The sequence below is a fragment of the Chelonoidis abingdonii genome, unplaced genomic scaffold (genome assembly GCF_003597395.2).
Source record: "Chelonoidis abingdonii isolate Lonesome George unplaced genomic scaffold, CheloAbing_2.0 scaffold0008, whole genome shotgun sequence".
Taxonomy (NCBI): domain Eukaryota; kingdom Metazoa; phylum Chordata; order Testudines; family Testudinidae; genus Chelonoidis; species Chelonoidis abingdonii.
The window spans coordinates 71,576-98,980 of NW_027424269.1; the positions used below are offsets into that span (position 1 = coordinate 71,576).

The 27,405-nt window shown below is 57.2% G+C and overlaps 6 protein-coding genes, 1 long non-coding RNA gene and 1 other non-coding gene across 10 annotated transcripts in view; 5 read left to right on the forward strand and 3 right to left on the reverse strand.

Annotated features, from left to right (window-relative positions):
* The window catches only part of POLR2G (RNA polymerase II subunit G), a 197,474-nt gene that overhangs the window by 36,180 nt on the left and 133,889 nt on the right, over positions 1 to 27,405 (forward strand). The window lies entirely within an intron of this gene.
* On the reverse strand, positions 138 to 5,280 carry INTS5 (integrator complex subunit 5). Its single transcript, XM_032799159.2, has 2 exons — positions 5,120 to 5,280; positions 138 to 3,937 (listed from the first exon to the last, which is right to left on the reverse strand). The coding sequence occupies exons 1-2, from the start codon at positions 5,200 to 5,202 to the stop codon at positions 1,138 to 1,140; spliced, it is 2,883 nt and encodes a 960-aa protein (XP_032655050.1). The 5' UTR covers positions 5,203 to 5,280; the 3' UTR covers positions 138 to 1,137.
* CUNH11orf98 (chromosome unknown C11orf98 homolog) lies at positions 6,985 to 9,338 on the reverse strand. Of its 2 annotated transcripts, none has more exons than XM_032799172.2 (4): positions 9,222 to 9,338; positions 8,405 to 8,529; positions 7,915 to 8,012; positions 6,985 to 7,470 (listed from the first exon to the last, which is right to left on the reverse strand). In XM_032799172.2, exons 1-4 carry the CDS (start codon positions 9,258 to 9,260, stop codon positions 7,322 to 7,324), a joined length of 411 nt encoding a protein of 136 aa, XP_032655063.2. In that variant the 5' UTR covers positions 9,261 to 9,338; the 3' UTR covers positions 6,985 to 7,321. The 2 variants fall into 2 exon arrangements, with proteins under 2 accessions (XP_032655063.2, XP_032655071.2); XM_032799180.2 differs by having other exon boundaries at positions 6,985 to 7,443; positions 9,222 to 9,335.
* On the forward strand, positions 9,530 to 11,034 carry LOC116835922 (uncharacterized). The gene is made up of 2 exons (XR_004376335.1): positions 9,530 to 9,635; positions 10,026 to 11,034. It is a non-coding gene; the product is annotated as an uncharacterized LOC116835922 (long non-coding RNA).
* LOC116836345 (small nucleolar RNA SNORA57) lies at positions 9,727 to 9,876 on the forward strand. Its single transcript, XR_004376439.1, has one exon. It is a non-coding gene; the product is annotated as a small nucleolar RNA SNORA57 (small nucleolar RNA).
* CSKMT (citrate synthase lysine methyltransferase) lies at positions 11,473 to 13,833 on the forward strand. Its single transcript, XM_032799191.2, has 2 exons — positions 11,473 to 11,595; positions 12,925 to 13,833. Exons 1-2 carry the CDS (start codon positions 11,520 to 11,522, stop codon positions 13,611 to 13,613), a joined length of 765 nt encoding a protein of 254 aa, XP_032655082.1. The 5' UTR covers positions 11,473 to 11,519; the 3' UTR covers positions 13,614 to 13,833.
* LOC116835929 (uncharacterized) lies at positions 14,118 to 20,461 on the reverse strand. Of its 2 annotated transcripts, none has more exons than XM_075061333.1 (4): positions 20,369 to 20,461; positions 17,498 to 17,708; positions 16,813 to 17,245; positions 14,118 to 14,602 (listed from the first exon to the last, which is right to left on the reverse strand). In XM_075061333.1, the coding sequence occupies exons 1-4, from the start codon at positions 20,425 to 20,427 to the stop codon at positions 14,559 to 14,561; spliced, it is 747 nt and encodes a 248-aa protein (XP_074917434.1). In that variant the 5' UTR covers positions 20,428 to 20,461; the 3' UTR covers positions 14,118 to 14,558. The 2 variants fall into 2 exon arrangements, with proteins under 2 accessions (XP_074917434.1, XP_032655109.1); XM_032799218.2 differs by lacking the exon at positions 20,369 to 20,461 and adding an exon at positions 18,186 to 18,316.
* DMAC1 (distal membrane arm assembly component 1) lies at positions 23,063 to 24,762 on the forward strand. The gene is made up of 2 exons (XM_032799234.2): positions 23,063 to 23,407; positions 23,935 to 24,762. The coding sequence occupies exons 1-2, from the start codon at positions 23,209 to 23,211 to the stop codon at positions 23,991 to 23,993; spliced, it is 258 nt and encodes an 85-aa protein (XP_032655125.1). The 5' UTR covers positions 23,063 to 23,208; the 3' UTR covers positions 23,994 to 24,762.

Here is a 27,405-nt window from a genome sequence, read left to right on the forward strand (position 1 = left end):
GTCCATGTGCACGCCTCTCTCAAACACAGGGGCCCTCAACATGCATCCACTCCTCTGCTATAACTTCCTCAACCCCTAAGCTGCAGGTCCTGGGGCCTTACCCTCCCGCCCCCCAACACCAACTGCAGGGGCAACAGTCCCTTCTCAGTCTTTATTTTGAAAAGGAGAAGGAATTGGCAAAGGTGACAGCAGATTGAGCTGTGTGGGATGTGGCACCCCTTTGTCCCCCTGAAGAGCTGGAGTCTTCAGACAATTCCTGTTCCATTGACCCCAAAGCAGGATGTGGTTGGCGGCCATGACAATAGAGAAATGGTTCTTGGAGGATGATTGAGCCAGGCTGCCCCAACACACAGCCCCTGCTATCCACAGCAGAGCCCATCCAACAGTGGTAGATGGAGGTGGAGGCTGGTTTTGACCCTTAAGTGTCTACCCTCTGTTGAGACCCCCTTATCCATAGCAGCTCTAAAAACAGAGCAGGAACAGAATCCACCCAGGCCTGGCTCAGCAGCACCAGGGAGTGTGGGAGAAGGTGGGCTGGAGCAGAAATACTCAACACATCTGCATCCCCCACTTCCAACCCCCTGTCAGTTTCTCTAGCTGGGTCCCAGGGCAAAGACATGACTTTGTGGCCCTGCTGTAATCCCCCCCACAGGGGGTGGGGAGACAAGAGCCCAGCAGCCTGGGAGCACTTGCAGTGAGCTGATGGGGCCTTGGGACCTGCTGAGCATGCTCAGTGCTTCACTATGGGTGGCCCAGGGCCCTTCACTACTCCAGGGCAGCCCAAACCTAGGCCACCAAGCCCCTTGGAACCAGAAACTAAAGCTCCCAGTCCCTGAGAGAAACTGACAAGGGGGTGGAGTTTCCCCAGTGCCAGCTGCGCCAGCTCCTGCCTGCAGCTCCAGGGACTATGTAGGAGGTGCTGTGACCCCCTCACCGAACCCTAGGAGAATATTACAGTTGGTTTTTTTTTTACACCAATTAAAGAGTCAAATGTCCCATCCCCCCCCACTCAAGCAGCCACTGCAGTGTCTTAGGAGTGGGGCAGGAGCTAAGTCTGGGACCGTCCTGAGATGGCAGAGGTGGCTGTGCTCTGGGAGGTGGGAGAAGTCCAGGACTGTCCTAATATGGGGGCCAGTGCTAGGTCTGGAAGCGCCCTGACAGCAGCCCCAGGCGGTCGATATGCTTGTGCAGCACACTGTGCAGCACACAGAGATACTTCCCAACATCACAGTCACGGGAGAAGTCACGGAAGAAAAGCCCCTTATCGGCCTGGAAGGTGAACTTCTGGGGCAGGGGGCTGTTGTCTCGCATGTAGTCCCAGACGCTCAGCAGCAGCAGATGCACCTCGAAGGGCGCCAGCTGATGGAAGATCTCATGCATGTTGCCAAGCACTGGCGGCAGCAGGGAGCCCTCGGCCATGCAGGCCACCAGGGCGCAGGAGGCATGCAGGTGCCACGGTGAGCTGGTGGTGTCACCGTGACGTGAGGCCTCCCAGTGGGCCATGAGGGTGGCTAGCAGGCCACGCAACAGCACGGAGCAGTAGCACAGGGCTGGGGGGCCAGCTGCCACCAGCCGCAGCAGCTGGAAGAGCAGTGGGTTGTCACGGAAACGCCGGCAGATCTGGATGTCGCGCTCCACCGTGCTGCGGGTGTGCTCCTCGGGCGGCCAGCCCAGCTCACTGTTGGTGACGTCGGGGCAGATGCTCTCCACCAGCACTACAGCCACTGCCTTGGCTGCCTCGGGGTTGACAGCCGCTGTGTGGGCCAGGGGTTCAGGTGCACCGTAGCGCCCACCCCGGCAGCAGCGCAGCAGCAAGCTCAGGAAGTTCTGGACATTGTGCACAATCTCCTCAGGCTCCTGCTGCCGGGTGGGCTGGGGTGGCTTCAGCCCACGCCCAATCACCCCAGCATGAAATACTGACCACACACTGCCAGAGAAATTGACAGCAGTCGTGAAGCGCCGGTTGATGTCCAACAGGGAGATCCTGGTGCCTTCCAGGCTGGTGTCATCCCCAGCAGGCGGCTTGGCCAGGCCTCCAAAGAGCTCAGCATTCCCTGGGTGCAGGGCTCCCTCCACCAGCTGCTGCAGGATGGCCTTCATGGCAGCTGGAGAGGCCCCACTAAGACGGGAGAGCAGCCGGGTGCTGTAGCTGATGCCCGTGGGGCACTGGCGGTGCAGCACTAGGAAGAACTGGTGCACAGCTGAACGGATGATGACAAGCAAGTGAGCCGGCCGGATGGCCCGGGGCAAGGGACAGACGGAGAGCAGCAGGGAGGCAGCCTCAGCCACTTCAGGATTGCGATGCAGCAGCAGCTGCCCGAGGTCGTTGAGGTGCAGAGAGAGGACAGTCCCTAGCTGGGTGCTCATGGAGGCAGGGCCCTCTCCCTCCCACTGCACAATCAGGGCCAGGTTGTGGAACAGCTGCACCATGTGCTGCTCCGACAGCCCCCCTGTGTGGATCTGGCACACGCACTTCTTGACAGTGGCTGGCAGCAGGTCACTCATGCAGGAGCTGAGCACAGCGTAGAGCTGCGTGGCCAGGCCCAGTTCCTCCTGGCTCCGGGCCAGCGTAAGCAGGTAGAAAAGGGCATCTGTGGCGCAGCTGGGGGTGCAGTAGACTGAGAGGAGCCCCAGCAGCTGGTGCTGCCACAGGAAGCGCTTGCGCTCTAGCCGCAGCGTCTCCACACACAGCTCCCGCACGTGGCCCTTCAGCTCATCCAGGAAGGGCACAGCCCGGGGCGGGGCATCTCCCAGGCTTGCCGAGCCCCGGTTGTACACCAGCTTCTGCAGGTTGAGCAGCAACAGCTGGATGATGCGGTCACAGGCCTCACGCACGCTGTCATGGACAGCCAGCCCTGGTGTGGTGATGACTGAGGCTGGCATGGCCGTGTTGACCAGGAACTGCAGGATACGGTAGGCCCCTGCTGACGTCTGGCAGATGAGATGCACTACTATGCTCACCATGTTCTCCAGATCCTCGCGGGGCAGTGCAGCGAAGTGCTGGTGCAGCTGGCTCAGCACGCTCGGCTTGAGGGAGTCCACCAGTTCAGAGGAGATGGTCCCCAACAGCATGGGCGACATGACGGCCAGCTGCAGCAGGAAGGGCACTGTAGCTTTCTGCTGCTGGTCACGCACAGGGCCCAGGCTCTCGTGGAACATCCGCAGCAGCTCCTGCTTGATGCTGTCTGAGTGGCGTGAGGCCAGGTGGCCCAGGATGCCCACCACCGAGGCAATCTTGGGCACCCGCTTGTCAGCAGCAGTGGGGAAGAGCAGGTCAACAGGGGCTGCCCCGTGGACGCAGAAGTCTTTGAGGCCGCAGGAGAGGACACGGCTGATGATGGTGTTGGGGAAAGAGGAGCCAATGTGAGCCACCACCCAGTCGAAGTGCGGAGAATGCTGCACTGAGGTGTCCAGCAGGGCATCCACACAGGCATCGGGGCACGTACTGATCATGGAAGACAGGCACTGGGTGTAGATGTCCATCAGCGTCCGAGTGGCCTTACACGACATCCACAGCTGCAGCAGCTCATTGAGGCTGGAGGCATGGGGCACACCGTGCCGCCCTGCGTACTTGCTGCTCAGCTGCCCCATCAGGTCTATGGACCAGGCTGAGACCACGGGTGCCCAGGCCTTGGGGTTCATGCGGACAAACTCAGACAGCACATTCTGGATCTCCTGCACAACGTCATCCAGGTTGGGCCCCTGAGTCCGCCTGGCACCCAGCCCCGCCTCACTGCTCTCCAGCTCCAACAGGTAGGTGCAGACATACTCATCGAAGACATTGCGCAGATGCTCCAGCACGGCACTGCGCGCAGGGGGCAGGCTGCGCAGCAGCAGGATGGCACAGCGGGCATGTTCCTTGATGGTCAATTTGTTACCATGCACAGGGTCCACACCGCTCAGGAAGGCTTTGATCTCCTGGGCCAGCTCCTGGGAACTGTGAGCAAGAGGGGGAAGCACAGATAGCATCAGGCTGCAAGCAGGGATGTATGTTGCAACCTCCCTTGAGGCCTGGATCCCAAGTCTCCTCACCATCATCCTCATCACCAGCACACATGCTATCAGGGGTGGGAGGGATGGGAGTATCTAGTGGGTAGGGCACTTGACTCAGAACCAGGAAAGCTGGGTTCTGTTCCTGGCTACAGTGGGGATGAAAAGGGTGCTATAGAGATGAGTGAGCGTGGGGCACCCAAATATTGCAGAGATGAAGAATATATACATATCAAGATAGCAGCCTGACATCCCAGAAGGATTCTGAGCTCTGGAGCACAAGATGTGGGACCCCAAAATTCACTCCCACATGGTTTTAGCACCTGGAGGTTTGGGGGGGCCCACAACACTGGAGGGGCACAGAGAGAGGGAGAGCAGAACCAAGGATTCTGGAGTGGCCGCCAGTCATTCATCCTACAAAGGGGTCGACAGCCTGCAATTCCTTTTCTCATGCATTAGGGAGTCCATTATAACATGGATGGTATCCTACAACCCACTCGGGCTGGGCTTTAAACCTTGCTCCCCCAACATCAAGCAGCACCTGATGACCCAGGAGAGAGCAGACCTATAAAGCTATCATGGGGCTCCAGGACTTAGAGAAGAAGGGGATTTCAGGAAGGGACTGTGATCAGTCCCTACCTGGTAGGGAGGTACCTTGCTGGGGCAGTTGGGTGGCCTGGTCAGATGAGTTGTAGGCCTCCAAAACATGGAGAAAGGGGAATTTGCTGCTTGGGAGGTCTCTGCCAAGCAGCAGAGGGACCATGGGGGCTCTAGCTAGGGATCAAATTCCCAGGGTAGAGGTAGGGATTATGGGGCTCCAGGTGAAGGGGGCAGTGGGGATTTCCTGCTGGGCAGCTGGAGGGAAAGGGTCCCTGCTCCTGGGAGGTGGGATCTGGTCAGGGAGGGGTGTGGGGAAGGAGGAAGGGTGATGGGCTCAGGACCCCAGACTAGAGTTCCCTGTGACGGGCTTTGCCAGGGTCCTAGCGTGAGGTCCCTGTGGGAGGGGTTGTGGCGCTGGAGGTTTCGCCATGGGGCATCCCCGTTCCTGGGGTTCCCAGGGAGAGGTCCCTGCCCGGGGGGAGGGGCTCGGGGGGTCCCAGTCGGAGGTCTGCTTGGGGGCTCCCGGTACCTGAGCAGCGGGTGGGCCCTGTGGGCCGGGTTCTGGGGCGGCCCTGGCGGCGCCGCCCCCGGGGGGTCGCACAGCGCTGACATCCCGGGCCAGGGGGTCCCGGCGCCAGCACCCAGGCTCGCTCCGCGCCTGCGCACTGGGGGAAGGCGTCACAGCGAAACGGGCCCTCCCGCACCTGGTGCCCGATATGGAGGTTCCTGCCCCGGTACGCTGGGGAGATGATGCTCAGGCCAGGGAGGGTGCGAGGTTGGTGGAAATGGGCTAGATGGGGTGTCTCAGTAGGGAATGGATTTGGGAATCTGGCTGACAGGCTGGATGCTGAGCTGGGGGCCAGGCTCTGAGGAGATGATCAGCTGGGGGGGGGGGGGGGGGCTTGGATAGTGGGTCCTGCACTGGAGATTTGCCAAGTTCTGAATTGTGGGAAGGGAGACTGTGAGGTTGGTGGTGAGTTCGCGGTCTGGGCTGGAGCCTGAGCAGAAATTTAGGCTGGAGACATCTAGGCCGTGCTGGGTTCCCATATGAAAGGGTTTCACTTTTGGGTGTCTCCGCCATCCCCCAGCACAGAACAGTTTGTGCCAAACACATGCTAGGTCTGGCAGCAAGGCTAGAACAGAGGGACAGCCTGGATCCCCAAGATAGCCCTACCTCCCTCCAGTGCTGGGACAGCCAGTAGAGGTTCCTCCCATCCCAAGTCCCCTCAGGACATTCCCAAGGGACCTGCCCTCCCAATTGGGACAGTAAAGCACATGCCTATCCCTATAGCCCTGCAAATATCCGCTTTAGATCCAGAGATATCTGCATCCATGGATGTGGTTGTATTGTTTGCCATCTTTTGGATCCTAATTTTTGTATCTGTGCAGGGCTCTACCTATCCCCCTGCCACCCATAGAAGCTTTGTCAGTGACTAATGAAAGCAGGAGCAGGGTTGGGGTTCTGAGCTGGTTGATATGGCCCCTTTAGGCCAGCATCCTGCCTCATTCATGCACCAGTAGTGATCCCTCAGTCTTTTGTCTCTAGCAGCAAGATCCCTGTTGATGGAGATAATGCATAGCCTGTTGTGCCCACTGGTCAGTCCTGCCTGTAGGCTTAGTGGGGAACATCTTGGCACTGCCCTGACCCAGTTTGATGCTGTTAGTGGCAATAATGATACAGCAGGCCCCTCTTTACCCCAGGTGCGATACCCAGTTTCAGTCATGCACCCCCACCACCTCATACAGACTGTGCAGTCCAGCAGTAGCTGTAAGGTAGGAGCTTCCTTGACCCTCTTCCCACAGTTCCTCCTGACCCCTCACCCCTTAGTGTATGAAATGCCCTCTGCATGTGGGCAGCATCCCCTTCTGCCAAGGAAGCCATCATGCCAGCATGAAACTCAGCACATTCCCTGAGTCTGCTTATTGCTAACCGGGGCTGGAGAAGTTTCCCTGGGTGTTCGGCCAATAAAGGGAACAGGCTCCCTGCTGCACCTGGTCATGGCTGTACTAACACAACTGTGAGCTTCCCTCCAGACACTCACAGCACAGTCAGCCCCTCCGCCAGGAAGAGCCCTCCCGATGCTCAACCTGAAGGGGAATGACCCACCACAACCGCTGCCCTGCAACCCACCTACCCCAGCTCAGTTCCTATCTCCTAAAGGCCAAGCAGAAGCAGACTATTCATTACCAAAAAAGCCCCTCCCACCCTTGCTTGTCCCTCTAGGGGTCCAGCCAGAGGGAGATGGTAAACTCCAAAGGTGGTTCTTTTCACACACGGACACTGTCCCCTTCCCTCCCGCAAACAAATCCTGACTTACAGCTGCCATGCTGAGCACAGACTGCTGGGATGAGGGGCGCAATGGAAGAGCCATAAAGGCAGCAGCACAAACAAGCTGAGACGCCAAGTGCCTCTGGCCCCACGGAGGGACCAGCCATGATTTTATTTCTTTCACAGGATACCACTGAGTCACATGTCAAAACCCCAGTTCAGCCAGTCACTTCCCACATAGATGGGATTGGCATTGCTTCAGCTCTAGAAAAGCAAGTAGAGGCCAGAGACGCTGGGAGCTGACCATTCACTCAGGGTCTGGCATAGAGTAGAGCCAGGAGAATGAGACCAAGACACTGTCTGCCCCAAGAATCCTGGAAAGGAGGTTGGAAAGTCACAGAGCTGCAGGCAACAACGCAGCAAGCAAGGGTGGGGCAAATTCCAAGGTTTGGAGTCGGTGGTTCAGCTGTCCAGTCCTGGCCCAGCCTCTGCTTCCTTCATCTCCACGTCTTGGGAGGCTGCAGGTTTCTTCCTCCTGCCACTGCCAGTGATTTTTTTTGTCTGTGCCAGGTTCACAGCTTCAACTTTGCCCAAGACAAAAGGAAAATCATCTGTGCGCATATAACAGTAGTGTAATCCCTGTCATGCTGCACATAGCCTGGCCAAGATGTGATGGGCCCCCTCACAGAGAAGAGATCATTATCCCCACTGGACAGACTAAGAACTGAGGCTCAAAGGGATGAAATGACTCCTCCAAAGCCATACCGGGAGTCTGTGGTGGGGGCAGGAATTTGATCCCATCCCACCCATGGCCCAGTCCAGCATTATGGATGCTGGACTAGCCAGGAAGCCCCAGAAGGTTCTGGGGATTGTGGGCATCATGAGATTTTAAGAGCTGGAAGACCCTGAGCCCTGCCCCCTCTACAAAGCAGAGTCTGTCCATCCCTACTGTTAGCTTCATTTGCCCCCTTTGGGTTACTCACTCATTTCAGGACCCTGACCACGCACACCCTCCCTCCTCCAAACCCCATGGGTCACGGCCAAGGAGGGGTTACCCTGCATGGTGGCTTTCTCCTTGGCAGCATGACGGATCTGCTTCATCAGCTTCCTTCGCTTCTTCCCTGAGAGGGTGATGTTGGCTCGCGAGCTGGAACTGTGTGGGGAGATACCCAAAGCCATATTACACCCAGAGACGGGGTAGGAGCCAGGAGAAACAGCTGAATCAGCAGCCTCTATTACCTCCCAGGTGCAGGTACTCACTGGAGTCCAGTGGTAACAGGAAGAGTTGCATGTTAAAACCACAGACCCCACTCCCTTCCTAGAGCTGGGAACAGAAATCAAGAGCCTTGGATCCCAGAGCCCCCTGCTCTAACCAGTAGACCCCACAACTCTTCCAAAGCTGGGGATAGAATCCAAGTGTCTGAAGAGATGGTGAGGCCTGAATGTTTCTTGGGGCCACTGAGCTTATTCTGAGCTGGGATAGTTAAATGCCCTTCCCTGGCCCTCCGTCTCAGAGTAGTATCTGGATCCTCTGGGGGGACTCACGCACGCTTCTTCAGGTGGTGGATGGTGATCAGCCCCTTGTCCACCACTGCTCCTGTGATCTGATGCTTCCTTCTTTTCTCTTTGCTTAAAACCCGACGTCTTTTGAAGAGGTTTTTCTTCAGCTCCTATGGGAGAAAAGGCACAAGGCTCTTAACTCACCACCTGGCACCAGTAGCACCTCTGGAGCAGCCAAGGGGCTAGGAAACCCCAGGTGGAAGGTAGGGAGAGGGGCACAGGACACAAAGCCACAGACCCAGCAAAACAGTATAGAATCCAGATCATAATACATTTAGCAAATGACAATGCAGGAGGAGGGAGGGTCTGATGGTCACCAGCTTGTTGGGAGTCAGACAGAATTTGGGAGTTGGCAAGAAATAAAATCCTCCACCCCCACCCGTTTTCAACCCAGGGTTGGGGGAGGCAGGAAGCAAGGGCCTGGGGCTCAGCACTGCAGAAGCACCACAGAACACTTGTGGGGGAAAAGGGTGATGGGGCTGGTGTCCCAAGGAGATAATACGTTTCAGAACTGGGGATCAGGGTGTACGATTTCCGGGGGGGGGGGGGGGCTCAAAGACAAGATAATGGGAAGAAGGAACCCGCCAAAGAGGATCTGAGGAGCGACTGGGCATGACGCAAAGGGAGAGGCAGGGCTGAGCTATGGGGGCCATAGAGAGGAACCACAGGAGATGGTTTGAGGCCACGAGGGGAATCCCGTACAAGACCCATGAGAGACTGGATGATTATGGGGACTGGGAGGGCACTGGGTGGAGTACGCTGGGGAGGGCCCCGGGGGTAAGGCTGGGTGGCTCTCAGTCACCGTTCGGGGTCGGTTGATTTTCCCTCCTGGGGTCCCCATGCTGCACCCACATGCGCCTGGTCTCGCGGTCCCCGACGAAAGCACTTCCGGGTGCTGGCGGGTTACACCCCGTGATGTGATCATCACACTTGTCTTCCGGTTCATTCCTCCCACCTCCCCCAGACACGTGTCCTACCTTCGTCCGGCCGCGCTGGGGATTTGAATTCGAAATGCGTTCTCTGATTGGGTCGAGCCGGATGCAGCTCTCTGATTGGGAGGCCGTCTGGCCAGTCACAACGAAGGCGCACTAGACCACGCCCCTTCCCCGGCACATGGAGTCCCTCCCTGGCCTGTCTTGTAAGCAGGCGGGATCGGGCGTAAGGCACATGCGGTACGTTGCTAGTGAGAATTTTTCGCCTGATCTGGGGCTCTGAGGTGAGAGCGGTGACTGGCTGGGGCTCGGAACGGGGATGGCCAGTGGTGGCTGGATATCGGGAAGCATCGTTCTAGGGGTCCTAGGGCGGCGCCTCCTTTTCTTGGCAGGCCCGGGCGGTGCGGTGCCCGGCTCTGTAATGCTCCGGAGGCAGAGGAAGGGGATCCGATCCCCCAGGTGTTCTGTCTTCGGTGCCAGCGGCTTCCCCGTCTGCTGGTTCTATCCTCAAGCACCGGGACACGCGGCTGCGGCCCTGCGAGGAGGCTATTTGCCCGACTAGAGGGCTCTCCTGGGGGGTGGGGGTAAGGCTCTGTGCCAGCGGTTGGAGGAGGCTGGCCCTGGTGACAGATCGTGGGGAAGGGATTTCTTACCAATCTTTTTTTCCTTCTCAGGCTCCCGCAGGGCGGGAGGACTCAGCTCTACTCTTGTCGCTAGAGCGCACTGGCGCTTGGGCTTGAAACCAGACACGATGTTATTGCAACCTCCTCTCCAGATCTGCCCTGCTGCCTCTAGGAGACCTGCTGCCTAACGAGGGGTTGGGAGTGATTCTGCGGGTGTGAATGTCTGCACTCTTCCTCCTATGCCTGGGGCTGTCAGCTCCTAGGGGAAGGACCCCTCCTCTCTAAAGTGCCTGGCATAGTGTCCCTAATCCTCATGCAAATAGCACTTAGCTTGGCGTACAACTGGCCCCATGCGGTTTGGGCTCAAACTTGAGCTTGGGAGGGGGGAGGCGTGGAATTAATACCCCTTTCAGGGGGCTGATGGTGGGCCTAGGGGTGCTGAGCCCACATGAATTAATGGGACTGGTTCTTAGGTGCCCAAGGAGTTTGAAAATGGGATATTGGGCTTCTGTGTCACATAGCCCTTTTGAAAATGTGCCCGTCTCTCTGTGGAAGAGCTAATGCTCCAGGCCCAATATGACACAGATATGGGGCAGGTGACTGTTCAGACTTGTCTGTTTGCACAATTTAGCAAAGAGGTCCTGCATTTAACCAACTTTCTTTCTATTTGGCTTACATTTGTTGGGCAGAGGAGAGTGTTAAGGGAAGTTGCTTTTAAAACGAGTGAGTGTTCTAGTTTGAAGTAGTGCAAGTTTTTGCGTAGGCGGGCTTGTGGGGTGGGGGCTGAGCCGGAGCTCTGTCTGGAGGGGCCAGTGCAGCCTGCTGGAGAGACTCCTGCATTGGGAGTCAGGTGGCCGTGGTTCTATTCTTTGCTCTGTTGCTGGGCCAGCTTGGTAAGTCCCGTCCCCGCCTCCATTAACGCCTCTGTAGCATGGGGTTTAAAGAGATCCTGACCTTGGCAAAGCAGGTGCCTCTGATCAGAAGTGCGGAGGAAGAGGACGCGTGAACGCCTGGCACGAAAGCTCACTGAACATGCTCTTTGTACTAATAAAGCTTTGAAGGGAGTTCCTCTTGTTGGTTGATTTCTGTTTGCGGGATAGGCATGGGGGGGAGGGACACGTGTTAAAGCGCTGCCTGGCCTCAGCCGTCTGTGCGAGGAGACGTGGTGGAGCCCAAGCTGACTGAGCGAGGAAAAGATCCCTGTGGAGCTGAACCCTCCTCCGGGGCTATGACCCAGCCACTCAGTAATGGGCGGCAGGGCCCCCCTGGGGCTGGTTAGGCGGTGCTGCGCAGCCAGGGAGTACAGAGGAGCCGGCACGAGGCTAATCTCTCCCCGCCCCTCGCTGCTGGTTGCTGTGACCGAAGCCACGTAGCTTCATGGGGGAGGGGAACGTGCGCTCAGGCTTGAGTTACAGCGGCGGGGGGCGGAGCCCAGGGCTGGGTCCCTGGCCCGGCCTCCCGGAGCACAGGGCTGCTGGAAGGGGGCGGGGCAGCGAGGCCCCGCCGCGCCCCGAGGAGCCGGAGTCCGGGCTTAGGCCCAGCCGCATGGCAGTGCTCATGCTCCCCGCGTGGCGCGGCCCGGCCCTGGGGCCCCTGCTCCGGCCGCTCTGCTCCTGGGCAGGTGGGTGCCAACTCCGCGGCGGGTTGATCTGGGGGGCAAAGCGCGCCCTCCCCTCCCCCCCCCCGGCAGGATGGGCTGGGATGTGTCCGGTCCCCACAGTGGGTGCTAGTTCCCCTCGCCAGGGGTCTCCCACGTACTGCGGGGGGTGGAGTGGACTGGGCAGGGCACAGGCAGGTTCAGAGGGAGAGAAGCTATGGAGTGAGGGAAGGGGGTTCCCTGTCCCATTGGATCAGTTGTAGGGGCAGAAGATGAGGGTCTTGGTCCCATTGGGTTAGACCATCATGCTGGGGGCAGGGGAGATGAGGTGGTCCCGTGGGGTAAGGCTGGGAGGTGTAGGGGAGATAGATTGGGGGGAAGGTGGGAGTCCTGGCCTCATGGGGTCAAGCTGGGGCAGGGAGAGAGAGTCACACAGTTGGGGCCCAGCACTATGAGACCAGCCTAGGGGTGGGGGAGATAGGGATCTCGGCCCTATGGGTAAGGTTAGGAGGTGTGGGAGGAGATGGGATCAGATTGGGAGACACAGGTGGGAAGGGTCCTTGCCCTATGGGGTTACTTGGAGAGGTGAGGATCCAGGTCATATGGAGTCAGGCTGGGTTATGATGGGGGAGATGGGCTCAGACTGGGGGGAGGGCTGGTCCTAGCACCATGGGGCTAGTTGGCAGGGGGATCACAGCCCCAGAAATGGAGCATTCAGTCTCACTTACCTCATCCCCAGCTACGCAGCATAAGTGGGCTCCATGTAGGGTTGGTCCAGGATCCTTTGTCTCTGTCTGCTGGCTCCAGCAGGGCCACCCAGAGGATTCAGGGGTCTGGCACTTTGGCGGTGGGTCCCAGGGTGGAAGGACCCCCTGCTGTGGGTCTTTGGGGTACTTCGGCAGCAGGTCCTGGAGCGGAAGGACTCCCTGCCGCCGAAGACCGGGAGCAGAAGCAGCTCTGGAGGCCTGGGCCCCATGAGAGTTTTCTGGGGCTCCCGGAGCGAGTGAGGGACCCTGCTCCAGGGGCACTGAAAAACTCTTGTGGGGACCCGTGGCGGGGCCTGGGGAAAATTGCCCCACTCCCCTCCCCCCAGGCGACTCTGGGCTCCAGGGTGGGGTTGCACCCTCTGCATCACCCAGCCACCCAAGGGGAGTCAGCATGGGTAACAGGGGCTCTCCAATACCCCTCCATCATAGCTCCACAGGGCTGGGATACGGCCTAGGCTTGAGCTGAGACTGGGCAATCCAGGCTCTATAGAGCTTCAGACCCCTCCCCATTGGCCCTGCTGGGATCTTCTCCCCTCCCCCCACCAACTCCCCAGCCCGTGGACTGACCCCTTTTTCCTCTTCCCAGATGGCCTGCTCCACAGCATGGCCCAGCCTGGCACATGGGACCGCTTCTACACACAGCAGGACACAGCTGGCACCCCCAGCCATTTCAACTGGTTCTTCGACTACATGGCCATCTCTGGGCTCCTGCTCCCGGCCCTGCAGGGGTGCGGCCCCCCTGAACCCAATCCCAGCCCCACTCGGGTGCTCGAAGTCGGCTGTGGCACTTCAGATCTGAGCCTGGGGCTATACCGGGACTCCCCACACCCTGTCCACATCTCCTGTGTGGATGTGTCACCTGTGGCCATCAGGTCTCTTCACCGGCTGCTCCAGGAGGTCCCCCCACCCCGACACCCCCTCTCCCAGCTTCACCTCCATGTAGCTGATGCCACTGACCTTGAGGGGGGTGGCTTTGGGGATGGTTCTTTCCACCTGGTGCTGGACAAGGGCACCTGTGATTCACTGCTGCGCTGCGCCCAGGGACCAAGCCAGGCCAGGCGGCTGGTGGCCGAGTGCCTCCGGGTGCTGCGCCCTGGGGGCAGCTTGCTGCAGTTCTCAGATGAGGACCCAGATGCCAGGGTCCCTTTCCTGGAGCAGGCTGGGGCACCTGGCGTGACAGTGCAGGAAATCGGGCACCTTGGTGGCATGTGCTACTATGTCTACACACTCTGCAGGCCGGCCCTGGAGACACCAACCACTGTGGCACTGAACTAGGAGGACACAGGAGACCCTGGGCTATGGGGCCATGGATATAGGGGTGGGGAATCAGGGACCCTGCCCAAAGGGAGTTCAGGACTGAGGGTGGGGGGCATTAGGGACTATGGGGATGGTGCCTACAGCCAGTGTGCCAGGGGACTTCCACAGCAGCATGTGCTCAGGGTAGGGGTGCCCAAGCCAGCTGGAGAATCATTATAATAAAGGAATTAGCACCTTGCTGGAGTCTGGCTCAGTACTCTATTCCCCTACATCTAGGGGTGGCCACCCCCATTGTGGGCAACTCACCCCTTGAAGAGCAGCCTCCTCGTACTGGATCATCCGGGGGCCCCGCACCCCAGATGCAGGTGCTCAGGTATTGCTGCCTCCCTCCCTCCCCACACCTCAGACACCACCTGGGGCTTGGAGAGTGTGGAGCTCGCAGCCCCCGGGAGCCCGGCCCCACTGGGACACTACACCTGTTCCCAGGGCCTTGCCAGCCACTTCACAGTAAGACACCACAGCTAGGACAGGAACCTTTTATTGCTGAGCTCAGCAGGGGAGGAGGGGACAGCTTATACCCACCAGCACAAACTCTGCAGGCAGCTGGCCCCCAGCTCCCCTGAGCCTTGGGTCCCCACTGCCCATACAGAGCAGGTGCCCAGTCTGGCCCCAGCTCCTGGAGGTGGTGGGGGCAGTGCGTGCCCCATGGTGCTGCTGTCCCAGATCAAAGTCAGGCTGACTCTTGCTCACAGATGAAGGGCACTGGATCCGGCCAACAGGGTGCCCCAGGCTGGTCTTATTCTGCCCCCTAAGGTTCTGGTGGCAGGGGTCCATCCCTTCCTGCTGCTGTCCAGCTCCTGGGGAAGGTGTCCTCGGTCCCTGAGCTGCACCCCCCTGACAAGGCTACAGCTGGGTCTCTAGTGGGGTTGGGTGGGGAGTGGGGTCCCCTCTGCCCTGGCAACCTCACAGCAGCACTTCATCCAGGCTGCTCTCCAGAGCAGGGGGCCCTGAAACAAAGCACAGAGAAAGGCCTGAGGTCAGAGCCTGTAGAGCAGCACAGGAGCCACTGTGGGGCCCTGTTAGAATAATATCTATGTAAATACTAAGCCCTCCCCTCTGTGCTCCCCAGGCCCCTCCCCCCAAGCTGAACGCTCCTCCAACCCTCCTCCCATGTCCCTAGGCCACTCCTCCCCTCAGCCTCATCCTCACCCTCAGGAGAAGCTGCCAGCCCAAGCTCTATTAACCATCCAGCTCCATGCCAGCAGCGTTAACATATCCCTCCCCAATGGCTCACGGCCTGGTGGCTTTGGCTAACTCAAACTATAGGTGGGGGGCAAAGCCCATGGGGCCAGGGCCCTGGCAGAGAATGCCCTGTCAGCTGCACCCTCAGTGAGAGGGCAGCAGCTCAGACATCCGTGCTGATCACAGTCACAGCAGGATGGCCCAAGGAGAGATGCAACAGCCCCTTGGGCAGGACAGTCCCAGGACTTGATGGGTCACAGCCACCCCCTTAAGCTCCGACCAGCTGGGCGCCCAAGCAGTACGTGAGCTGTGGCATCCTGCGCCAGTCCTCGCAGAGGACACCTTGCAATAGCCTAAGAACGTCTGAAAGGTCCCTACCCCAAGGGAAAGGTCATACGAACACAGGAGCTACCATACGGGGTCAGAGCAAAGGTCCATCCAGCCCAGTATCCTGTCTCCACCAGTGACCAGTACCAGAGCTTCAGGGCGAGTGTATGGAACACGGCAATGCTGGAGAGATCCACCAGTGTCTGATTCTCGAGCTTCTGGCAGTCAGAGGTTCAGGGACACCCAGAGCATGGGGTTGTGTCCCTGATCATCTTGGCTAATAGCCATTGATGGACCTAGCCTCCATGCATTCATCTAATTATTTTCTGAATCCAGTTATACTTTTGGCCTTCACAACATCCCCAGGCAATGGGTTCCACAGGCGTGAACACCTCCTCTTGCTTGTTTTAAACCTGCCTATTCATTGCATTGTGGGAAAAGGTAAAGGGCACGGTGTCAAATCTGGCAGGGCACTGCTCTAAGAAGGCTGTCAAAGAGCAGCTCACTCATCCAAGTTGTGGGCCCTGGGAATAAGTGGCAGAATCATTCCCCCAGTCAAAGAGGCTGAGAGTGTAAGGCCAGAAGGGACCTTTAGATCACTCTGTCTGCCCTCCTGTGTAGCACAGGCTGGAGAATGTCCCCCAGCACTCCTGCGTTGAGCCCAATCATTCGTATTTGACTGAAGAGCCGTCCAGAGAGGAAGCCAGCCTGGACTGGAGATGGAAACTCTGCCCCTGCCCTGGGGAGCTTGTTCCAATGGTCAATCGCCTGTCCTGGGACAAATTTGGGCCTTGTTTCTAACTCTTGAGTTACTCTGACTTCAGCCTCCAGCCACTGTTTTTGTTCTGCCTGTATGCACAGTTCGAGCCCTTCTCTACGTGCTGTTTTCTCCCCACGAAGGCCTCAGACACCTGAGCTAAACAGGCAGAGTTCTTTCAGTCTCCCACTGGCAGGCGTTTTCTCCTGCCCTCTAGATCCCCTCCAATTCTCCAATGTGGCCCTCGGAGCCCCAGGATGAGGCTCACCAATACCCTGTACAGAGGAAAATCCCTCCTAGGGCTTGTCTGCTCTTGGAAATTGACCCACTAGCTATTTCGGGATAAGCCCCATGTGGACACTGGGCGGGGACTGAGCTAAGCAGGATGACAGCCCTCTCACTCCAGAATGTCCAAGGACATTTCTAGATGCTGACAAGACCCTCCTCGCCTTTTTGCCTCCTATAGCTCCTCTGGCAGCTTCCCTCAAGGCCCCAGCGGCCCCGGCAGCCAGCTGGATCCCCTCCACACTCCCCTCACAATTTGACCATGGCTGAGGCACTGAATGGAGATGGAGAGCAGGTCCAGCCCCACGCCCTGACCCCCTAATAGCCTCATAGATACACTGAATGGTGGAGAGGCTCCTGCAGCACATCCCAGACCCCAGAGCTTTATGCAGCCACAGTCCCCTCCGAATGGGGCTCTCGCCATGGAGGCTGGGGAGCCCAGATCCTGAGGTGCCTCCAAAACAAAGGGTTCTGGTCTGTATCTCAGGGTCCTGTTGATCCAGGCCCTGGCCCCGGCCCCAGACTCTCCCAGCCCCGCCCTGCCCCCCAGGCTTTCCCAGCCTCGCCCCCCACTCTCCAGGCCCCAGCTCTGCCCTCCAGACTCACCAGGTCCCGGCCCTGCTGCTTGCTCCTCTTCATCAGTGAAGAGCTCGTCCTCACCCTCCAGCAGCAGGAAGTCATCTGGGGGCCAACGCAGCTCCCCGCTCTCCACCTCTCCCACCTCTGTGGGTTCCACCACAATGGATGGCAGCCGGGCCTTCCCCTGCACTGGGCTTCCAAGGGGGCCCTCGCACGGCTTCCTGGGGGCAGGATCTTTGCACATCTCCTTGCATGGCCTTTCACTTGGCTCCATGGGGGGATCCCTGCACAGCTCCCAGGGAGGACTGTCCTCACACAGCTCCACACACGCCACCTCGCATGGCTTCCTTTGGGGATCCTTGCACATCGCCTCGCACAGCTCCTCAGGGAGACCTTTGCACAACTCCTCGCACAGCCCTGTAGGGGCGCCTTTGCCCATCTCACATGGCTCCAGGAAGAACTAGGCACAGCGGATAAGGGGGTTGGTTTGGGCGCTGCAGGAGCCTAGCTACCCAGAGACCTGGAATGGAGGGGTAGGTGGGGAAGGCAGGGCAGTAAGGCCCTGATATGAGAATGGGGATTTGGATCTGATCTACAGGAGGTGGGGGCAGCAGCGCAGGGGGCTCTGTCCTGAGGGGCTCACCTAGCTCTCCATGGGGGCCTCATCCTAGGGGACCCAGTGGGGGGATGTCCCAGGAAGGGGGTGTCTCACCTGGCTCTGTGCGGGAGGCTCTGTCTGGATGGGGCTTCTTCCCACTTCTGATAGCCACTGCATCTCCTGGTCAGTGGTATGGGGCTGGGCCAGGCTGTTTCGCCCTGCGATCGCCACAGGTAGCTGGACGGGGGTGCAGGCCTCACCAGGGGTCAGCACTGCCTGGGATGGTGCACCACCACAATCCAGAGTTCCTTCAGCCATGGCGATGCTGGGGGTAGGAACTGGGGATCAGAGCTAGGAATGGCCCCGTCTCCTTCCTCCACCCAGCCAGGGTTAAGCCCCACATCTATTCCCCAGGATCCAAGCCCTAAAGTTCAGACACTTCTGCACTGGGAATTCAGGCCCGTCACCAGATTCCGGGGGGCAGGGAGAAGAGAGGATTCCCCACACCACAGAGTCCCATATACACACACTGGGACTCCTGGTCCTTCCACTGTAGGGGATCCCGAGCTCCACAGACCCCAACAGACAGGCTCCCAGCCCTTCCCCTGCGGGGGGAGGAGCACTTCCCTGCCCCAAAGAGCCTCACTGTGACACCCCCGACTCTTGCCAGGGGTCACCTCCCCCTTTCAGCTAGACTATCACCTCCCTCCTCCCTGAGAAACCCCATTATGGGGACAGAGAGAGTCTGTGCCTGCACTGACACACAAACACACACCGCGCAGCACCCTGGTCGGTCACTCACCATCAGGCGCTGCCCTGGGCCATCGCACGATGTGCAGGGATTACAGGGCCCAGCAGTCCCCAGGGCAAGGAGCTGACAGATGCTCCAGGCGCCGTAAGTGCTTTGTCCTGACACCAAGCTAATCCTCTGAGCACAACCCTATGGTGCGGGGGGTGGGGCAGCTGGGAATAGAGGGTTGGGGGCTGGATTCCCCTAGTCAATGGTCCCTGCTAGGACCCTCTGCATTGTCAGTGCCCCCCAACCTGACAAGAGCACCCCTGCTGGGCCCCCCTGCACTCCCAGCCCTTGGATCCCCCCTGCATTCAATACTCCCCACCCCAGGGAGAGTGCTCTCCTCTTGGATCCCCTCCTCCCTGGACTGCATTCTCAGCCCTGGGCCCCACCCCATCCCCCATACTATGAGGACTGCCTGCTCCAGGGAGATGTTCCCACACCCTGCACCTACAGACTAAGGTGGGAGCCCAGACCACATTGGGGCAGAGGCAGCTGCTGCCCTAGGTGGGAGTTATGTTTGGATAATTACATGAGGGGAGGATTGGAATCAGGGCTTCAGTTAATCATCCAGTGACCTCATGGGAACTGCCCAAGTAGCTAACTGGCTGCCCTGGAGGTGGGGGAGCTCTTTAAAGACCAGATGGGGGACCCAGATCTCAGCCTCTGGCATGAAGCTTGCACACCACAGCTAAGGGGCAAGGCCACTGGATCCCTGGGGCTGCTCCAGCCACTGGGAGGTGGCGGATGAGAGTGAATCAGCAGATGCAGGCTGGCTTTCACCATGAACTGGATCAGGGCAGGACTGGATTAATTTGTCAGCCATGGAGCAATGAACAGGGTCCCAGAGCCCCTGGGATTAGGAAGGCCCCACCGCAAGCTTTGTCCAGTTTCCAGCCCCCACTCCCCGCCCCATGGCCCCATTTCCCCATCATGCCCAGGTCTAAGACAGCCTGATTACATGACTCCCAAAGTTTAAAAGGGCCTTAATGGGATTAGGGTGATGAGCCCTGGACAGATTAGAGAGGCCACCATGGGGCACATTCACAGCATCATGGCCTGTGGGAGAAATACCCCCACCCCTTCTCAGACCATTCTCCATCATTATAGACCACAAGATGGGGAGCCTCAGAACCAATGATTTGCCCACTGAGGAATGGGGACAGAAGTTTGGGTGTCCCCTGCTCCCACTTGCAGGTGTGAATGCTTCCCAGGGAGGACCAGGGCACAAATCCCCACCCCCTTCCCCCGCCTGGTGGACAGGGACCACAACAGAGCTGCCTACAGGACAGAGGGTCCCCTCGCCAGGTGCAGCCCTGGGATTGATCAGATGAAATCCATTTGGCTCATTTGTGTCTCCCTAGTGCACTGCCCAAGACTAATGCAGAATAGGGTCAGCAGAGCCCTGATGCGGGAGGTTTAGGGCTTGTCTGAAGGAAGCCTGGCCTGGGGAGGCCCAGTCACCGGAAGAGTCAGGGGAGGGGTCAATGGAACTAACTACAGAGGAACTAAGGTCTCCGTAGCTGCTGAGCATAGGAGCAGCCTAGGCAAAGCAAGACCTGCACAAATACACTCCCCCATCTACATCGCAAGGGACTGACTCCTCTGTGCCTCTCCAGATGGGGCTACCTGGGCAGGGAAAGCTTGTGTCACCCCCTGCCAACATGCTTCCCTCCGACTGCTCTCTGAGGGGGGGAGCACGTTTGGGGACTTCGGTGCCTGCCCAGTAGGGACCAGAGTAGGCACAGTGACCCAGCCACAAAACAGCTCCACCCCTTTGTATGACGGGGGAGCAGGCACCTGGCCCATCCCAGCCCCACACCACCCCTCTTTATGCTGGGTGGTTTGGCCCCCCTGCCCTATGTTGGGAGATCGGGCCCTCTGGCCCAGCCACACCCCGTCTCTGCAGTGGGGGAGCCGGTAGTCTAGCCCAGTACACAACCCTCTCTATGGCATGTAAATCCTCTGATCTCTATGGTTGCAATAGGACGCTCTGGCCCACCAGTCCCTCCTTTCTATGGTAGCAAAAATCGGCCATTCGGGCTCCACTCCGTGGTCTCGCTACAGAAGCAAAAGGGGGCGCTCTACCCACAGCGCATGCTCTCTATGGTGGTGCCTGGCTCACACCGCCTCTCTATGGTAACATGAGAGGACGCTCTGCCCGGACCCCCTCCCGCACTCTCCCTGGTTACCTTCTGTCCGCCCCATCGCCTGGGAGGTCAGAACTCTGTGGCTGCTCCGGGTTTTTCATACCGCGCCCCAATGGAACTCCTGCGACGCCTGGTGCTCGGCAGCCTGATGGTGGCCGGGACCACGGGGGTGGGGGTCGGGGCCTGGGCGCTGGTAATGCCGCGGGAGCAGCGCAGGCGGGAGATAGCCAAGGTGAGGGGGCCTGGAAACTACCTCCCCTGGGGAGGGTCACAGAGGAGGGGGGCCTGGAAACCAAAATGTCTTGGGTCAGGGACAAGGGAACTAGAAATTGCCGCTCCACTCTCTTTTCAGGGAGATGGGGGAGGTCTAGAAACCACCAAACACTTCGCCCCCCCCCCCCCCTTCTCTCCTCAGGAGCGGCAGGAGACAAACCCCCTGCGCTGGGCGGAGACGCGACACCAGAATGAGCGGGTAATGGCAGCGATCAAAGAGGCAGCTGAAACAAATGAGAATGTGGCCCGGCGGCCTTCACGGGACTGGAGCAAGTGACACCTGACCATGACCCTCCCAAACGGGAGCCAAGGCAACTGGTCCTGAGATCCCCCTGAGGTGGAGCGGGCTGTATTTTCCATCCCTGAAGCCATCTGTGGTCTCCCACAGGCCAGAATGGGATGGACATTCCCTGGCTGTCAGTTGCTGTTATGATCAGTGACCATTATGCTGATGGGGAGCCTCTGTCTCTTATTCCCAGCCCCTGGTTACACCCACTGGGTATGGGAGTCATGCAGATCTGACAGAGCAAAAACTAGAGCATGGGGTAAAAAAGCAGCATTTTCAGGTCTTTAATAAACTAAACTAGTAACCTTGTAAAGACCAGTCTGTTGTTGTAGTTAAAGCCGCTGGTGCAATGGGGTTGCTGCCTCTTATGCTAATCATCATGCCTCCCAGAGAACTGAATTTTTATAATATCCAGGCACCTGGTGGAGGGTAGATGCTCCTCCCGGCAGGCTAAAAACTGCACAGGCTGATATTGTTATTCCTCCACCTTTCCCACTCTGCTGTTGTGTCTCATCACCCGGTGATGCTTTTCTATTGCAAGATCTTTGGTGTAGGGTCTGTTATTTGCCCTAGGTCTTTAAAGCCCCCAGCACAATGGGATCCTGGCTTGACTGGCCTTCAGCAACAGAAACATTAATTGTAGCTTTATGCTTCCTTCAGTCAGTTTGGTGTACCTACTTCTCATGGTATACTGGGATTGTGCACTTGGGGTAGGGGCCGGCTCTTCCCCATAGATCTCTGATCGGATCTTCTAGATGTAGAGAATGCTGCAGTCCATATTCTCAGCAGCACAGGCTATCATGAGTGTAGCATACCTGCCTCCTTCCCTCTATACTGATTTCCGCTAAGTTAAACTCAAGGCCTTGGTTCTTATCTTCATTGTGCTCCATGGCTGAGCCCAAGTTGCCTAAAGCTTCAGGACCAGAAGAGCAGAGCACTCTGCTCCTCAGGCACAACAGAACTCTGGCATCAGTTTGTCTGTACAAGAGACAGTGCTTCCCAGGGGGCTGATCCCAGGTTGTAATAAACTCCCCCAGGAACTAAGAATCAACCCAAATTTCCCCATCTTCCTCTTCAACGGTCTGGGCCACATCTCCAACCTGCCTTTGCAAACATCCGCACATAGAATATATCATCTCTAAAAAAAAACCCAGCCATAATGATAGCAGTAACAAAAATCTTCCTTTGCTCCTCCTTGTTGAAAGAACCAGCTGTGGCAAATGTTAGTCATATCACTTAATGCATCATTCACAAAGAAGCCAGATACCCCAGGGAATAGGGCTGTATAAGAACCAGAATGGAGCAGAGTTGGTGCTACTGCAATACAAAGGAATAATGATAATGTTGAATAATAGTTAATAAAGTTTTTGATATAAATAAAAAACTACTTAAGTCTCCTGTTGCTTTGTGCCCTGGCCTGTGGCCCTTGCTCTGGTATCGATTCAGACTATACTGAAGGAACCATGTTTGATTATTTATAGGATAATCCCAGTAAAGGGTGAGACCTGTATCAATAATGTACACTATTAAGGGCAAAACAAAACTTGCAACAGCTACTGAGAATTCCAAGTTTTCCAACCCAAGCTTATGCTCATGCTGTGTTCCCTATAGCACCCCTGCTGAGGGAGTCTGGGTCTGGAGTACCTGAGAACTCCTCTCACAGTCAGCATTGCTGTCCTGCTTCCTACACTACCCCCTGCTGGGAGAAGCCAGACCTAGAGTATCTGAGAACTCCCTCCCTACAGCTCACCCTGCTGGGAGAGGCTGGAACTGGAGTAGCCAGGAGCTACGCTCGCAGCCAGCGCTCCTGCTCCCAGATGTTTGTATAGCTGGGGACATGTAATGGTTCTATCTCAGCCCCACAAAGAGCTTGTCATGGGGACCTAGCTGTAGGGCTCTCTTCAACTTTCCTCATCTTCCCTGCGGTGCAGCCTGGGCTCCAGTTCCTCTGGGAGCAATGGAGCTGTCCCAGGAGGGGACACTGTTTCCATCAGGGTATGCCCAAGAGGGCCTTGGATAGATGCCGTCAGGGACGGAGGGGGTCTTGGGGAGGGCAGGTTCTTCAGAGCTCGGAACCATCCGCCAGTAGGCGACACGGACACTAGACGCTAGACACCGCACCCTCACGGGAAGCGCTTCCTGTTCAGGTCTTCCGCTCCCTACAGCCGCAATAGGTCGGGGCAGTACTTCCGGGGGTCAGGTTCCGCTTTGTTACAAAAGTCTCTACTGCCGGTTTCCTTGCTACCTGACGGACTTTCCGGTCCCTAGTGGGCGCCGCCATCTTCGGAATCGGCTACTTCCTGCTGCTCCAGTCCCCGCCGCCATGTCTAAGGCCCTGGAGCAGGGCAAGGAGGCCGCGCCTCCGCCCAAGCCGCTGTTCGGGAGGTGCTGGAGCTGCCGCATCCTGTCCGGCTCGGCGCTGATGGGGGCCGGGGTCTGGATCTATCTAGGCCCGCGCAGGATCCTGAGCCGGGGCCACGCCCCCTCCGCATGGAACATCTTCCAGCTCTCCTTCGCAGCCAGTGAGTGCGCGTCAGGGGTGAGCAGAGCGTGACCCCATCTCCATGGGAACCGGCCCACACTCAGTGAGAGCTGGGATCACAGGTCGTATTGGAGATCAGGGACCTGTGACGTCATTGACCGGGGGGCAGGGGTTATAGGTCACCCTAAGGCCAGGGTTCAAGGGCCACACCAGCTACATGGGACCAGCCATACAAATCACCCCCATTAGGGGCAGTCCAGCCTCTGGGGTAGGGAAGGGTCAGTAGTGTTCCCCCATCTCTCTGGGACTGGGGAGATCACTGAGGTCAGGGCAAGGTGGATTATAGGTCATAGAGGGGTTAGGATAACTTCCATGGCTCCCACTACTCCTACTTCTATGCTGGCTTTAAGGAGCATATGGGCTCATGACCTAGCAAGTCCTCATCTCCAGGGAAACTATAACCTACATGTTGACCACCCCCTTTAAGTTCCTGGGGGTCATGTCCTTAAGGGGAGAGTCAGTCCTATACAGCCACCCCCTGATGTCTCCTTCCTTTCTCCCCTCCAGGTGTCTTCTGCTGGGGCGTAGTCATCCTAGCTGATCCAGTTGGCAAACAGAAGAAGTAGAACAAACAAGGCAGGACAAGGTGCAGCTGCTGTCTCCATTAGCGCTGGCCAAGTCAAACAATGTGCATTTGGGACAATAACATGAATCCAAGAGAAAACTGTTTGCCTTTTCTTACTATGGTAGCCTCCCAGTGGTACCTGGGAGAGAAGAGACCCACCCCAACTCCCCCATTGCTATAATCCCCATCTTCCTCTCCACTAAGTTCCAGCTGCATGCAACCCTTCCCTCTCTGCTTGCCTTATGCCATGGCAGCTCCCCAGACTGCCCCTCTGGTGCAATCCCCCAGACTAGCTCCTGTTTAGGGGATGAGCTATGACAGTATTTCTCCCCGTCTTGACTCACTCTGTTCATTCCAGCATCCAGTTCTAATTTACCTCCTGCTGCTTTGAACCCCCCTTGGCTCCAGCTTGGTTCTGCTCAACAAGAACTGGCCTCATTGGGCCTGGACTCACAGAAGTGTGGGGGAGGAATTGCATTTCAATCTATGCTAGGAAATAGTGACTTAGAAGGAAAGAGGGATAATCAGCTGACTAGGAGCTCCTAGTGTAGTGCTTTAGCCAAAAGGGATAATGTGATCCTTGGCTGTATGAACAGGGGAATCTCATGTCAGAAAAGAGGCTTTATTCCCTCTGTAGCTGGTACTGGTGCAGCCACTGCTGGAATACTGTGTCTAGTTCTGGTGTCCACAATTCAAGCACATGAATAAGCTGGAGAGGGTTTGGAGAAGAACCACAAGAATGATTAAAGGATTAAAAAGCCTGCCTTGTAGTGACAGACTCACAGAGCTCAATGTTTTCAGCTTAACAAAGTGGTTAGGAGGTGACTTGGTCAGTCTAGACCAGGGGTTGGCAACCTTTCAGAAGTGGTGTGCCGAATCTTCATTTACTCACTCTAATTTAAGGTTTTGTGTGCCAGTAATGCATTTTAACATTTTTAGAAGGTCTTTTTCTAAAGGTCTATAATTTATAACTAAACTATTGTTGTATGTAAAGTAAATAAGGTTTTTAAAATGTGTAAGAAGCTTCATTTAAATTAAAATGCAGAGCCCCCCCCGGACTGGTGGCCAGGACCCAGGCAGTGTGAGTGCCACTGAAAATCAGCTCGCGTGCCGCCTTTGGCACCAGTGCCATAGGTTGCCTACCCCTGGTCTAGAAGTACTGACAGGGGGAATGAAAATTTCATAGATGGCTTTTCAATATAGCAGACAAATATCTAACAAGATCTACTAGCTGGAACTTGAAACTAAACAAATTGAGACTGGAACTAAAATGCAGATTCAGCAGGAGGGTGATTAACCACTGGAACAAGTTATTCAGGTCTGGGGTGGATTCTCCATCTCTGGAAATTTTTGGCCAAGTTTGCAAAGGCCTTAGGGTCAACTTGATAGTATTTCTGTGTGGAACGTGATCACTTAAATGCCACATCTGGTCAATTCCAAAATTTCAAGGGGTTTTGTAAGCATCAAAGGCCAGAAAACCAAAATGGCATGGGGGGGACAAAGCCCCAGCGTATTAATGCTTCTCATACAATACTCCATCTCTGCTCACCCAATAGTGCAGTGTTGACAGCCTGAATTATTTCTATCAGACAGAAATAATGGGGGCACACAAAGCTATTGGTATAGGAGGGAAAATGGAGGACACTGGTGTGAGAATAGGGAGGGAGGGGCAGTCCCTGAATTCTCCGTGTCTAGGGGAATTTCAAAGGAGGATGGGAAGGTGGCAGCCAGGCAGCTTTTGGGGGAACTCAGCCCGCAAAAGCTCCAAAGTGGGCATCCCCCTTGTTAAATCTGATGGGATGCTTTTCTCAAATCCCCTCTAGTTCAAACAGGGATGCATTCAGGGATGCTTGAGGGTCTGTGGTCAGGTCAGACCAACTGAGCACAGTGGCCTGTTACTAATCCAGATGGATACTGGACCCAGCCAGGGGTTGAGTGGGCTTTCCCTCCCCAGTTGTACTGGAAGAGTTTGGGATTCAGCACCTTCCTGGTCATGCTGCCCAGCAGCTGCTAACAACAGATAATGGAGAGAGGGTCAAATTCTGTCCTCAATGCTGAGAGCATGCAGCACTTAGTGCTTAAAGCAAAGGGCCTGCTGGGTTTTATGGCTGACCCAGCACATGACCTCAGGCAGTAGTACTGAGCCAGCAAACTGGGGAGGGAAGAAGGGATGTGGAGAATAAAGGTTCCATCCTGAGAGCAGCACCTACTGCTTTAACTACTGATTGCATCCTCAGCCCAGCACCCCCAGCAAGAACTGGGCTGCTCCCTGCCCCCTCCTGTGTTCCCAGCCAGGCTCTTTGCAGGAAGGCTGGCATAGTCATTCCCTTTCCACAGGGTTTGGATTACGGAGGCTCCCCCCAGCCCAGCTGCAGGAACATCTGCTCCAAAAGGGCCCCCATAACTCAAGCTGCCCAGAGAGGGCAAGCAGGAGCCCCGGGCCCAGAGTGCCCCATGGGCTGCTGCTCCTTCAGGGAACAGAGCCTTAGAATGGTCCTCTCAGCCCTGACTGCTTGGGCAGAGTCCTGGGACACAGGCCCCTTCTCACTTGCCCTCTGTTAAATTATCACCTTCAACAGCAGCTTTGAAACCCCATTCCAAGTCCAGCCCAGTGGGGCAAAGCCCCCCACAGAGGTATCAACAGCAGCCTGGCTCCTGCCTCTACCCACTAATTCCCTCAGGCTTGAGGGGAGGGTAGGAGCCGTACGTGCTTAGCCACAGCTGTTTTGCATCTCCTCACCTATGCAGCTCCCTCCTTGGTGGCAATACAACCCCTGCTGAGGGGAGCACACAGCACCATGCGCCAGTGCAGGAGAAGGGGAGTCACACCCCCTTCAACTCCCAGGCTCTTTACTGACCGTGGGCCAGGCCTGGGTGTCACATCTCCCCTGGAGGATAGCATGGTGCTGCACAGCAAGTACCCCCAGCCCTCCCGGTCCTGCTGCACTGGAGCCAGCACTGAGAGTAAGGGAAGAGCACCTCCTGCAGAGCTTGGACTTTTCTTTGCACTATCCCCTCCCCATAGTGCCCCCATTGGCACATAGGGTAGGACCAGATCACACTGTAGGGGTAGAGAGAGCAGGAGTCTCTCCCCATAGACTGCCTAGGGCAAGGCATCTTCCCTACCCAGGCCTTTCCCCTCTGACTTCTCCAGTTTTCCCTCCCAGCCTCTGTCTATGCAGCACTTGCCACAACAGACCCCATTCTTGGCTGCAGGGCATCTGTGCAGCACCCGGTGTGACAATCGGGTCCCCATCTCTGCTACTGGGGGTGATAGTGGCAGCGGCATTATCTGTGCAGCATCTGGCACAACAAATCTATGACCCTTGGACTATGAAGCTATAGTGGGGTCCCCTCTCGACTGGTGGGGTCTGCTCAGAACTAAGCCTGCTGGCTGCCCCCTCCAGCTCAGC